The 14,528-nt window shown below is 36.3% G+C and overlaps 1 protein-coding gene across 1 annotated transcript in view; it reads right to left on the bottom strand.

The window, feature by feature from the left end:
- Positions 1-14,528, bottom strand: part of LRRIQ1 (leucine rich repeats and IQ motif containing 1) — a 269,506-nt gene that overhangs the window by 84,965 nt on the left and 170,013 nt on the right. Inside the window, exons 20-22 of the mRNA XM_069764400.1 lie at positions 10,680-10,775; positions 10,507-10,595; positions 7,589-7,690 (exon numbers count right to left, since the gene is read on the bottom strand). Coding sequence (XP_069620501.1) covers positions 7,589-7,690; positions 10,507-10,595; positions 10,680-10,775 — 287 coding nt within the window. The remainder of the gene's footprint in view (positions 1-7,588; positions 7,691-10,506; positions 10,596-10,679; positions 10,776-14,528) is intronic.

Genomic DNA, 14,528 nt, shown 5'->3' on the forward strand with positions numbered 1-14,528 from the left:
AACTTATGGGTGTGTTTCTCCAGAAATATGAGCTAGGTTCTAAAACATATTGGTAACTATCTTAGGCTAGTTTCACATTTGCATTTAAATCCGCGTTTAAAACGAATCCGCAAGTGGTGAAAAAAACGCATGTAAACGTGTACAAACGCTGCGTTTTTTAGACGAATGCGTTGTCGCATGTGGTTAAAAAAACGCCGCGTTTGTACGCGTTTACATGCGTTTTTTCCTGCGTTTGCGCTTTCAAGACACCGCCAATGGGACTACAGAGGGCGTGTATTATGACGAAACGCGGAACGGTATAAATGGCCCCCCAAAAGAAATTCATGAATAGCTGGTTTTTGTTCATTCTGCTTCACAAAAATCGGAATAAAAAGCAATAAAAAATGTCACGTGCCCGAAAATGTTACCAATAAAAATGTCAACTCGTTCCGCAAAAAACAAGACCTCACATGACTCTGTGGACCAAAATATGGAAAAATTGTAGCTCTCAAAATGTGGTAACGCAAAAAATATTTTTTGGAATAAAAAGCGTCTTTCAGTGTGTGACAGCTGCCAATCATAAAAATCCACTAGAAAACCCTCTATAAATAGAAATCAAACCCCCTTCATCAACTCCTTAGGGAAAAATAAAAAAAATTAAAAAAATGTATTTATTTCCATTTTCCCATTAGGGTTAGGGCTAGGGTTAGGATCCCTTTATCACCTTGATGGTGGCTTAGGGTTAGGGTTTGGATCCCTTATCACCTTGATGGTGGCTTAGGGTTAGGGTTTGGATCCCTTTATCATCTTGATGGTGGGGGGGTGGCTTATCAGTGTCTAGACTTGTTTTTCTCTATTGAAACGCATGCGTTCAAAAACGCATCCAAAACGCATGTGCTTAAAAACGCATGCGTTTACATAGACAGCAATGTGGTTTTTTTACGCAAACCGTAGAAATTACTAGAAATTACTACATGTTGCATTTCCGCGCCAAGCCGCACGCGACAAAAAGACGCATGTGTCATCAAACGCAGCAAAACGCGAACAAAAAAAAACCGCATGCGTTTTTAATGTTAAATATAGGAAAACACGAGGCAGGCGTTTATATGCGGTACAAATGCTGCGGCAAAAAACGCAAATGTGAAACCAGCCTTACTGGGCACTACAATGGCAGTTTGCAATTTTCACTTAACAAAATCTACTACTGCCTGTTTCTGGGAAACACCCATGGAGTCAAGTTCATCACTACACCTATAGATAAATTTACGAAGGGGTATAATTTCCAAAATACGGTCACTTGAGGTGGGGTTCTGCTCTTCTAGAACTTAGGGGCGATGTATATGGAATCTGAAAACTATTCTAGGAAATTCTGTGCTCCAGGAGAAAAATTGAGCTCCGTTCCTCCAGAGTCTCGCCGTGTAGCTAAGCAGTGCTGTACAGCCATATATGGGCTATTTCTAAATTCAGCAAAAATTGTGGGACAAATTTTGGTGTCATGGTTACCAATTTCCCAGTGTGAAAAGGTAAAATATGAGGTTAAAACTACATTTTTATGATAAAAATTGACTTATTTTTTCTTCACTGCCCAATGGTATGAAATTCTCAGACGGACACCTGTGGTGTCAACATGATTACTGTACCATTAGAGGAATTCATTGACAAGTGTAGTTTGTAAGACTGGGTCACTTATGTTTTTTTTTTTGCTGTTCTGGCAACTCAGTGGCTTTACCATGTGACATGGCACCTTCAAACCATTCCAGCAAAATCTAAACTGCAATATGGTGCGTCTTTCATTCTGAGCTTTGTTCTGTACCTCAAAAGTAGTTTTCAACCACATACGGGGTATTGGTGTACTCACATTGCACAACAAATTTTGGGGTCCATGTTTTTCCTGTTATCCTTGAGAAAATGAGAACATTTGGGGCTAAAACAACAATTTTGTTGGAAAAATATATATTTTTAATTTTCACAGATCAACATTGTAAAATTTTGTGAATCACTTGTGGGTTTAAGGTACTCATCAGATATCTAGATAAATTCCTTGAGGGGTCTAGTTTCCAAAATGGGGTCACTTGTGAGGGGTTTCCACTGATAAGGCACATCAGGCTCTCCAAACCAGACATGACACCCGCAGAACATTCCATGAAAATCTGCGTTCCAAAAAGTCACTACATGCTTTCTGAACTCCGAGGTAAGCCCAAACAAAAGATTTCACCCACATATGGACATATGAGGTATCTGAATACCCAGGATAAACAGTACAACATATTTTGGAGTTCATTTTACCCTTGTGAAAATAACAAATTTGGGGCTAAAAACATTTTTGTAGGAAAAATTTAATTTTTTATTTTTACTGTTCAATGTTATAAAAGTCTGTGAAGCACCTGGAGATTCAATGTGTCACCATCACCACACATCAAGATAAGTTCCTTGAGGGGTCTAGTTTCCAAAATGGGGTCACCTGTGGGGAGTCTCTACTCTTTCGGCAGATCAGGAGCTCTCTATTCTCTAAACACGACATGGCGTCCACTGATTCCAGCTAATATTGCATTCAAAGAATCAAATGGTGCGCTCCATCCCTTTCATGCCATGCACCCAAACAGTAGTTTTCCTCCACATATTGGCTATCGGCCTACGCAGGAGAATTACGCAACAAATTGTATGGTGCATTTTCTCCTGTCATCCTTGTAAAAATAACAAAAATTGAGTCTAAAGTTAAATTTTTGTGAAAAAAAAGTAAAATGTTAATTTTTTTTCCACAATGCTTCAGTTCCTGTAACGCATCTTAAGGGTTAATGAACTTCTTCAATGTGGTTTTGAGCACTTTGAGGGGTGCGGTATTTAGAATGGTTTCACATTTCGATATTTTCTAGCACACAGACTCCTCAAAGTCACTTCACATGTGATGAGGTCCCTAAAAAATGATTTTGCAAATTTTGTTGCAAAAATGAGAAATCGATGGTCAACTTTTAACCCTTCTAACTTCCTAACAGAAAAAAATTGTGTTTCATAAATTGTGCTGAGATTAAGCAGACATGTGGGAAATGTTAGTTATTAACTATTTTGTGTGACATAACTATCTGATTTAAGGGACATAAAAATAAAAATAAATTGAAAATTTCAAAATTTTTGCCAAATTTCCAATTGTTTCACAAATAAACGCAAGTCATATCGAATAAATTTTATCACTATCATGAAGTACAATAGGTCACGAAAAAAAAAACAAATCTAAGAATCAGTGGGAACTGATGATGAGTTCCAGAGTGACACTGGTCAGAATTGCAAAATTTGCTTGGTCGTGAAGGTGAAAATAGGCTCGGGGGTGAAGGGGTTAAACTTTACGCTACATTCTTTCTGGATTTAATTTCAGAATATGACAAATATAAATAAAAAAAAGTCTTGTGATTTGTTTTTTATATGCTTCCATAAAAACGCTAAAGTGAAAGCAGGCAATATAGCAGCTTTATTGGTAAGTGCTGCACGTATTTTTATGAATTTATCTGTTCTCTGTACCTCCTAACGCATCATTCTTTAAGTCGTTATTTAACAGCCATTTTAACGCCATTGGGTGATGCCATCAAATCTCATGTTGGCAGTACTCACTACAAACAGACTGCTGGTTATGTATTCAAAAGTGCACATCCATTGCCCTGCATTTAACAGGGGAGGTGAAAGAAAGCCCCCCTTGATGGGGTGTAGATGGTCAGGCAAGTGAATATTTGCTTGTGGCTTTAATAAAAAAACAAATGGCAGACTCTTGTGCACAGTGGCTGAAAGGTGCCAACCGGCGGCGGAGTAGTAAGCTGTCGATGTGTCTCGGCATCTCAGTACAGCATTGTATTACGCAGGTGTTAAACCACCGAAAAAATAAATAAATTAATATATATATATATAAAATATATATATATATATATATATATATATATATATATATATATATATATATATATATCAGAAAAAAAATCTCTATACAAACCTGGCAACAAACAGAGGTATAGTTAGCCCCCACAGAGGTGTCGTGTTATGGCTCCACACGACTAGGAACGTGCTGCCAGAGTAAGCAATGTATACCAGTCGGAGGGATTTTTTAATTATTACTCAGTGTTTGGGTAACATCTACAAAATGTGCTAAGTATGGAGATCAAGCACCCGTCATATTAGGTTACTCACACAAGGGCCCATTTACAGCAATCTGTTTATTGGTTCTGTATTTTGTCTGAACCTTGGTGTTCTGTTTTCTTTGTTTTAGGCATTTTTCCATATTTAATCACAATAAATACTACTAATAATAACAATAATAATATTAAACACATTTACGCTTAAAAGACATTTACATTTTACCTATTTGTATATTTGCTAAAAAATGCAAATGAGCAAAAAGGGGCTGAAACTCATTTAATAATATATTGTATGTGTTGTGTTGCAATTCCTGTACGAAATGAATTCAATGTTACATATGAATTCCCGTCCCCTTTTAGAGACATCAGGGGAATGTAAACAGATTTTCCATGACAGTTAGCAGAAAGCTGGTACTGGTGTTGAGATTTGCTTGGTTAGACAATGGTTTATTTGGCGTACCCAGCACAAATTAAGTAGACATGTTTTAAGCACATTACGGGAGAACAATGAGATCAAACAGAGTTAGCCGGCAAACCACAATTTTATGAGGAACATCTTGCTGGAAGGGGCCGGTGTCAGGGTCAGACGGAGAAACATGCAGACGATCTCCTGCTCGCATACAGCGCACTCCCTAACTACAGACCCGACACTGCTACTACTCTCCACATTCCTGCAGACTGGAGACTATGGATTAATCGGTAGATAATTACAGAAGATAAATGACAAAAACTATTACATTTAAATCAGCAAATGTATGTGCTGTAATACACGTCAGAAAAAAGAAGGCTTCACACACAAGCAGTGCAATATATTATTATTATTATTATTATAGCGCCATTTATTCCATGGCAATATATATATATATATATATATATATATATATATATATATATATATATACACATACATACCACACAGCCCAGCTGTCTAATCTGCATATATAAACACAGAAATATATATACATATATATACACACAATGTACATACACACACATATATGCACATACATACTAATCTATCTATACATGTATATATATATGTGTGTTTATACATGTATACTCATATTATTCATATATAAATGTATATTTGTAACTGTATGTATATACTGTATTATATATATATATATATATATATATATATATATACACACACACACACACAACTGCAAATATATATATATATATATGAATATACATATATACATATAGAATCATACATACATATAAACACACACAGACATACAGGTCCTTTTAAAAAAATTACCATAATGTAATGATTACAATTAAACTTTCATATATTATAGATTCATTATCCACCAACTGAAATTTGTCAGGTCTTTTATTGTTTTAATACTGATGATTTTGGCATACAACTCCTGATAACTCAAAAAACCTGTCTCAATAAATTAGCATATCAAGAAAAGGTTCTCTAAACGACCTATTACCCTAATCTTCTGAATCAACTAATTAACTCTAAACACATGCAAAAGATACCTGAGGCTTTTATAAACTCCCTGCCTGGTTCATTACTCAAAACCCCCATCATGGGTAAGACTAGCGACCTGACAGATGTCAAGAAGGCCATCATTGACACCCTCAAGCAAGAGGGTAAGACCCAGAAAGAAATTTCTCAACAAATAGGCTGTTCCCAGAGTGCTGTATCAAGGCACCTCAATGGTAAGTCTGTTGGAAGGAAACAATGTGGCAGAAAACGCTGTACAACGAGAAGAGGAGACCGGACCCTGAGGAAGATTGTGGAGAAGGACCGATTCCAGACCTTGGGGAACCTGAGGAAGCAGTGGACTGAGTCTGGTGTGGAAACATCCAGAGCCACCGTGCACAGGCGTGTGCAGGAAATGGGCTACAGGTGCCGCATTCCCCAGGTAAAGCCACTTTTGAGCTACAGAGAAGCAGCACTGGACTGTTGCTAAGTGGTCCCAAGTACTTTTTTCTGATGAAAGCAAATTTTGCATGTCATTCGGAAATCAAGGTGCCAGAGTCTGGAGGAAGACTGGGGAGAAGGAATTGCCAAAATGCCTGAAGTCCAGTGTCAAGTACCCACAGTCAGTGATGGTGTGGGGTGCCATGTCAGCTGCTGGTGTTGGTCCACTGTGTTTCATCAAGGGCAGGGTCAATGCAGCTAGCTATCAGGAGATTTTGGAGCACTTCATGCTTCCATCGGCTGAAATGCTTTATGGAGATAAAGATTTCATTTTTCAGCACGACCTGGCACCTGCTCACAGTGCCAAAACCACTGGTAAATGGTTTACTGACCATGGTATTACTGTGCTCAATTGGCCTGCCAACTCTCCTGACCTGAACCCCATAGAGAATCTGTGGGATATTGTGAAGAGAAAGTTGAGAGACGCAAGACCCAACACTCTGGATGAGCTTAAGGCCGCTATTGAAGCATCCTGGGCCTCCATAACATCTCAACAGTGTCACAGGCTGATTGCCTCCATGCCACGCCGCATTGAAGCAGTCATTTCTGCAAAAGGATTCCCGACCAAGTATTGAGTGCATAACTGAACATTATTATTTGATGGTTTTTTTGTTTGTTATTAAAAAACACTTTTATTTGATTGGATGGGTGAAATATGCTAATTTATTGAGACAGGTTTTTTGGGTTATCAGGAGTTGTATGCCAAAATCATCAGTATTAAAACAATAAAAGACCTGACAAATTTCAGTTGGTGGATAATGAATCTATAATATATGAAAGTTTAATTGTAATCATTACATTATGGTAAATAATGAAATTTAACACTATATGCTAATTTTTTGAGAAGGACCTGTATATACAAACGCATAGAAACAAATGTGTCTATACATGTGTGTGTGTATATATATATGTATTTATGTTTCTATGTGTATATACATATGTATATTCACATATAAACATATATATATATATATATATATATATACACACACAGAGTTATAAATATATATATATGAATATATATATATATATATTCATATACCATATATATATATATATATATATATATATATATATATATATATATATATATATATATATATACACACATACACACACACAGAAACAAATACATGTACACACACACATATATATATATATATACACACAAACACATGTATAGATATATAGATGCATTTGTCTCTTTGCATGTGTATATATGTGTGTTTATGTACTGTATGTATGTGAAGCATTCTTTTCTTGCCGTAAATTACAGTGTATAAAATGGCTAACTAAATAAAATTATTTTCCTTATTTATCTTCTGCAATTATCTAACAATTAATTTAGAGTCATAGATTTGCAAGAATTTATATATATATATATATATATATATATATATATATATATATATATATATATATATATATATTTTATATTGAGGCTCATGATAAGGGATGAGCCAAAAGCTTAGTATAGAAAATAAATGTCCATGTCATCGTTTTTACTACAAATTGGCCAGGAGAGAAGTCCTAACGCTTAGGTACTAACCTCGAAAGTACTCGATTTTTGTTGGCTGGGCCTTCTTTGGTGGCATTACAGGGGCATGTTTATTTTCATTATTTTTGAACAACGCCAGGCGCACAGCTGGGTCTAGATGAAAAGGTACATGTTAAAATTAAAAGGGTATGATTTGTTTTGCTCTTTCAAAGGTTAACTTACTCTTTTCTAGGTCTAAAAGGCAACAAGGCTTCATGCAGTTCAGAACAAAACATGGAGCTTTCTAAAAAGCAATCCTCTTTGAAAGTAAGAAAAGAAAAAAAAAAGAAAGAAAAAAAAAAATCCGGCTTAAATTCTACCACAAATTACATCATATATTATGGTTACGTTATACCAATCTATTTAAAATATGATAAGAAGCGCTCACATTTTCACTTACTGTAAAAATGAAATTACATTTTTTGTTTTATTTTCAGGATAAATTTTCATGATAAATAAAAAAAGGTAACGGACGAATACAGATATTAGGAATGATACTAGTTGTTTTAGCACAAATAATGAACTTTACACATAGGAAATATAGGAAGATATAAAAACATAGGAAATTTGACAATGGTTAACAGAAATGTCACCGAGTGAACTAGAGCTCTACAGCTCTAATCAAGAATTGACGACGGAGATGAAAACGTCTTGGACATAGAGGATTCTGAAACCTTGAATCAATTTTTCTAATACAGTTTCATCTTCAAAGCATGTCTGTGCTATGATGCTTCTCGTTTGTTAGGGAAGAGCCTAATTTCTTAAAGACTCCATGTGCAAACCACTGGAATTCGAAGACGAGACTAGATGCAATATACATAGTACGGTATATCCTTCTATCAAAGCGCTCGGCAGTGTGGCCATCATTCTGAGCTGGTAAAGAAGCGCAGCAAAAAGGAGAAATAGTCACTATACATTGCCGTACAAAGCTGTAAGCACTCATGTAAGCGGACAAAAAGAAGCAGAACTAGACATGTCCGAAACTCGGAAACTCTTATCTAATCTGCAGAAAAAAAGAATGAACCTTAGCATTAATGACACTTAAATATTTTGCACACTTCATTGATTTTTTTTAAGATATACCAGTAATAAATTAAAAAAAAAAACTTAAAAAGGCAAAAAGAAGAATGGAAAAAATTAGCATCTTCTGGCTTACCGTACAATTAAAAAAAAAGATATATATATATATATATATATATATATATATATATATATATAAATATATAATTATATATATATATATATATATATATATATATATATATATATATATATATATATATATATATATATATATATAATGCTTCTAAAATGATGCCCAGGGCCTAAACTGTGAGCTCCTACTTTATGACATTCCAGTTGCAATGACTAAGTTATTTGCAACCTACACCTCACTGCTAAATAGCATATAAAACTAAAACTATTTTTGCTATATTGTGAAGATAGGGATATCAGCCGTTGTGTAGTGCCCAAGTGAACGCGCGTGGCTCGGTGGACAGGTTGAACATCTTTGGTTTGCTGGCCATCTGCAGGACAACTCATAGCCATAGCTGTATTTTTTTTTAGTCTTTCGTTGTAGAAACTCAATAAAAAGGATAACTATTAGTTTTCAGAAAAATGGCATTCCTTTTAGTTAATGTTGTAGTTGTTTGCGAAAGAGAAAATCAAATGTCTTTATTCGAGGCTGAAAAGGTGACGGAACCGTTGGAGCTCAAGTGAGGTCATTTGTAAACTCTGATGTATTCCATGTGTCTTTAGAAATATTAAATACATCTTGACAGACCAAAGGCGAATATAATCATGATTTTATGCCCATTTTCCACTTTACGATATTTTCCTCCAGGATAAGTAAACCTTGGTGGCTACAAATTAGGCAAAGTTCTGGGGAATGTGATGGTACACCCTTGCACAGTTTTATGCTAATATTAATACATTTCGGAGTAATAAATTATATCAATTAAGAAGTAAATTAGGCTTATTTACCCTTTGATCACTATTACAAATGATTTGAAACCTATCAAGTCAACAGTCTATCAATTTATAGGGAAGCTACCTTTAAATAAAACACCTATTGTTTTAAACAGGTTTTTGTGTTAAATGTATATACTAAACATTTTTGGATTTTTTTTTCCCGATATCGCAATCTGTGTTAAAAAGAAATAGAAATATTGCAACCTTCATACTGGCCACAAGGGCTTTTTTAGACTCATACTTCCTGTTGTTGCAGGAAACACTACATGTACATCACCTCAATTAGCAGACGCTGACCCTATGTTTTGTACTGAATCATCTAATGAGTGAGTATGGGTATGGTTTTTGTGTTAAATGTATTTTTTAAACATTTTTGGTCATCACTATGTGTTTTATAAAATAAATAAATCTTGCAATTCTCATATTGGCCACCGAGTCATTTTTAGACTCATATATCCTGTTTCAGGAAACAACACATGTGCTTAGTCACAATGAGCAGACTACTGTGATCCTATCTTTTGTATTGAAGCGCCTAATGAGCATATGCAAAAATCATTGTGAGAGGAGGAGGAGGAGCAAGGTCAACTGTGACATCGTCTATTGAAATTGGTGAACCTTGTGTTATCAGGAGTTCATCTGCTGATAAGGAAGCTGCTGAATAGTGTTCCTAAAAACACAGAAAGTCGAAAAACGTCCCCGTGATTACTTTGAAAATTGCAGAATTACTTATTTTGTTTTTCCTTATTCATAAAAATTGTGATATGAAAAAAAAATATTGCTAGAATTTTCGGTTAGAAATAGATGTAGCACAAAAAACATGATTTTAACAATAAGGCCATTTTCTGATGATGGCTTGTATTAAACATTATAAAAAAGCTTAATATTTCTAGAAAGGTGACAATATAAAGCATTGTAATGCTTTAACAATTTTTATGAAACTCTGGTTCCCAATTACTTACCCAACATTTTTTTATGTTTTGCTTGTTTAGACTTCATTTTCTGGGCTCTTTTCAGCATGAGTTGTGCTGTAGATGCCTCTTTAAACCCCCTACAAGAAAAGATATTTACATACATATACGTTGAGCCTCACGATGATGCATCAAGTTATAGTAAAAGGAAGTATTTTACATACCACTCCTGGGAAATTTTTTCCTCTTTCTCCGATTTGAAGGAAACGTCAGTATTGGACTTCATGCTATACACATGTGACAGATTTGGTTTCTCCGACCTGACATTAGATGAAATTGTAGGCCAAATCAGTTAAAACTGTGATGTACTAAGGCTTTGTAGTCTAAAGCTGCTCCGGCTAACTGTTTATGCATTCCTAAATCTAAAAGAAAATCTACGCGAAATTCTGGTGGAAAGCTTCATCGTGAAAGGTTCTAAAAGTCTCTTACATTCTGAAGTGTTTACATTTCAATTACTTAAAGAACATTTCAAAAATCACCGTCAGCACACAAATCCTGACCTGCACAGCAAAAACATCCATAGCTAGACACATAGACATGTTCTCCCACGAAATACAAACACTGGACGAGCTAACGAACAGTCTACCATTATAATTCGCATACATGGATGACAATGATGGTAATACCTGTAGGGCAGTAACACACTTTAAAAGAAACACTCCCCCTTAAATACCATTTTGATATTAAATAGTAAGGTTGTAAATATGTAAAAAAAAAAAAAAAAAAAAAAAAAGGGGCAGCGTCGCCAATTCCTGTTCTATTTTTTTTTCCCACTTTTTTTTTTTATTGTGTCCAATGGACATACAACACTTTGATGTCGTTTTTTGGGGGGAATTGATGAGGCTAAATCTGGCGTTATATTTTTTGCCTGCTTCAGTGTCCATTTTATTAGTTGTATGGAATCGTAAAAAATGTATAAATTATTACCCACCTAGTTTCTACCATTTACAGTGCTCCATGACATTACCGCACTTATGCTGTTCAGTCCATCTATCACTTGACCGCTGCAGTCAATTACTGTACTCAGCGATGATATTGGCAGCCAGTGATTGGCTGCAGCGGTCAGGTGACCAATTCAATTTATAATGAAATGTGTGGGAATTACAATTTCTTTATTTTCTCATTCCCTACTTTAGAAAGGCATTTTTTAAATCTTGGAAACCAAGTTAAAGTACAATGTAATGGAAAAGGTAGAAAATAATATGTAAAAAACATTACAGTATAATAAAAATATTAGGTTTAATTTAGCCCACACAGATATTTTTACCATTTATTAATTCAAGTTTTACCTTGCTTTGGGGTTGACAGGAAAAAGAGATGCTAAATCTGTCATCAAAGTGATTAGGCATATGAAAAATGAAATTTCTGCTACGTATATTATTTTATGAACATTAATAACAGTCTGAAAGTATAATTCCAGCTATTAAGAAAACGATTACGGTATATTACAGCCTCCTGCACAATAAATGCGCAATAAATGTTTTACATTGTAACCGTAGGTTCTCCGTCCAAACTTCTTTTCGCCGTTTCAGAAATCACACTTTCAAGCGCAGACCAAGCCAAAAAGCTTGTCAGGAATGCAATAAAGTTCAATTTCTCTCCCAAAATGGAACTTTCTACTTATTAAATTAGTATTAGCGGTTTATTGGATTTAGTGGTCAGGTGACCTCTTCAAAAACGGAAATATGTAGAAGAGTTGTTGCTTCTCTCTTTGGCTCCCGACACACATCATTGTGGTTTTGTTACCACTTTGTCAGGGTTTCACAAAAAACAACAACTTTTGAGCCTATCTGCAGGGGTTCTGAATCAGGTCCTTAATTTGTTAATCTTCGCATCCTTTGGGTTAAGGGTATGTGCACACGTAAGAATTTCTTGCAGAAAATTCCTGAAAAAAATCACGGATATTTTCTGCAAGAAATCCACATGCGTTTTTTTTTCCGGGGTTTTTTCCAGAGCTTTCCCAATGTATTATATAGCGGGGAAAAATTGAAGAAAACGCAAAATTAATGAACATGCTGCGTTTTTTACCGCAATGGGCACACAAATTGCAGAATGCATTCTAAATGATAAGATGCATATGTCTGCGTTTTTATTGAAAGCGCAACGTGTGCACACAGCTTAGAGTTATTACTTTTAGCTTATTTTGGATAAAGAGGAGCTGCCACTCTTTGACAAGTCTATTTTAGTAAATGGTTCAATATGTAATAGCAAATCATGTGCCTCTTTTCTATTAAATCTGCGTTGCCCCATTCTGCTTGTATTCTTATAAATATACTAGCTATTCAACCCGTTCTACACCTGGGTGGCGAGCATTTATATTGGTATATGGTCTCCATCCTGTCATGTGCTGCTTCATCCTGCGTCCCCATCCTGTCATGTGCTGCTCCATCCTGCGCCCCCATCCTGTCATGTGCTGCTCCCATCCTGCGCCCCCATCCTGTCATGTGCTACTCCATCATGTGTCCCCATCCTGTCATGAGCTGCTCCATCCTGTGCCCCATTCTGACATGTGCTGCACCCATCATGCGCCCCCATTCTGACATGTGCTGCACCCATCCTGCGCCTCCATTCTGACATGTGCTGCTCCCATCCTGCACCCCCATCCTGTCATGTGCTGCTCCCATCCTGCGCCCCCGTTCTGTCATGTGCTGCTGCCATCCTGCACCCCCGTTCTGTCATGTGCTGCCCTATTCTGTCATGTGCTGCTCCCATCCTGCGCCCCCGTTCTGTCATGTGCTGCTCCCATCCAGCGCCACCGTTCTGTAATTTGCTGCTCCCATCCATATGCCACATACGCTGCTCCATTATGGTTGATGGCCCCCATAAGATGCTCCATAGTATATGCCCCATATGCTGCTCCATTATGGTTGATGGCCCCCATAAGATGCTCCATAGTATATGCCTCATATGCTGCTCCATTATGGTTGATGGCCCCCATAAGATGCTCCATAGTATATGCCTCATATGCTGCTCCATTATGGTTGACGGCCCCCATAAGATGCTCCATAGTATATGCCTCATATGCTGCTCCAATATGGTTGATGGCCCCCATAAGATGCTCCATTTTTTGTTAAGTATATAATTCCACATGTGTTAATTCATAGTTTTGATGCCTTCAGTGTGAATGTACAATTTTCATAGTCATGAAAATACAGAAAAATCTTTAATTGAGAAGATGTGTCCAAACCTCTACTGCATGTCAGGAGAGATGACTGATGTTCTGTAAAACGTTAATATAAAAATGAACAAACATTAAGGCCCCGATTCATCTAGATCGGTGTTGTTTGCACCAGGCCCATGAAGGGTGTACAGAAGTCAGTCACCTGATTCACTAGGATGCACACACCTCTTAAAAAGAACCTAACATCTGACACACACTGCTCAATCTGTGGCTGTATGATCTCAGTCAGTTATGTATTCCTCTAAAATGCTGCTGAGTTTCAGAGATCAACATACTTTAATAACCAAAGAGGACCAAGACTGCGCTGAGACTAGTCAGAAAGGCACGTCTCCGGTAGCTTCTTCTCGCCCGCTGCCCTGGAGTGGCAGGTCTCGGCCTATTTGTGCACAATCCAGGTCATCGGTTGAGGAGAATCCACCGGAGACATGCCTATCTGACTAGCATCCAGAGCAGCTTGGTCCTTGACAGCTGTTAACCGCTTAAGAACCGAGCCACTTTGTATGCTAATGACCAAGCCTCATTTTTTTAAATCTTATCAGTGTTACTTCATGGAGGTAATAATAACTCTGAAACGCTTCAACAAATCCCACTGATTGTGAGATTGTTTTTTGTGACATATTGTACTTCACGATAATAGTAAAATTTCTTCAATATGACATGCGTTTATTTGTAAAAAAAATTGGAAATTTGATGAAAATTTCACAATTTTCAAACTTTCATTTCTTATGCCCTTAAACCAGAGAGTTATGTCACACAACATAGTTAATAAATAGCATTTACCACATTTCTACTTTACATCACCACAGTTTTAGAACAATATTTTTTTTTGTTA

Source organism: Ranitomeya imitator, chromosome 4 (assembly GCF_032444005.1).
Source record: "Ranitomeya imitator isolate aRanImi1 chromosome 4, aRanImi1.pri, whole genome shotgun sequence".
In the NCBI taxonomy this organism is placed as follows: Eukaryota; Metazoa; Chordata; class Amphibia; order Anura; family Dendrobatidae; genus Ranitomeya; species Ranitomeya imitator.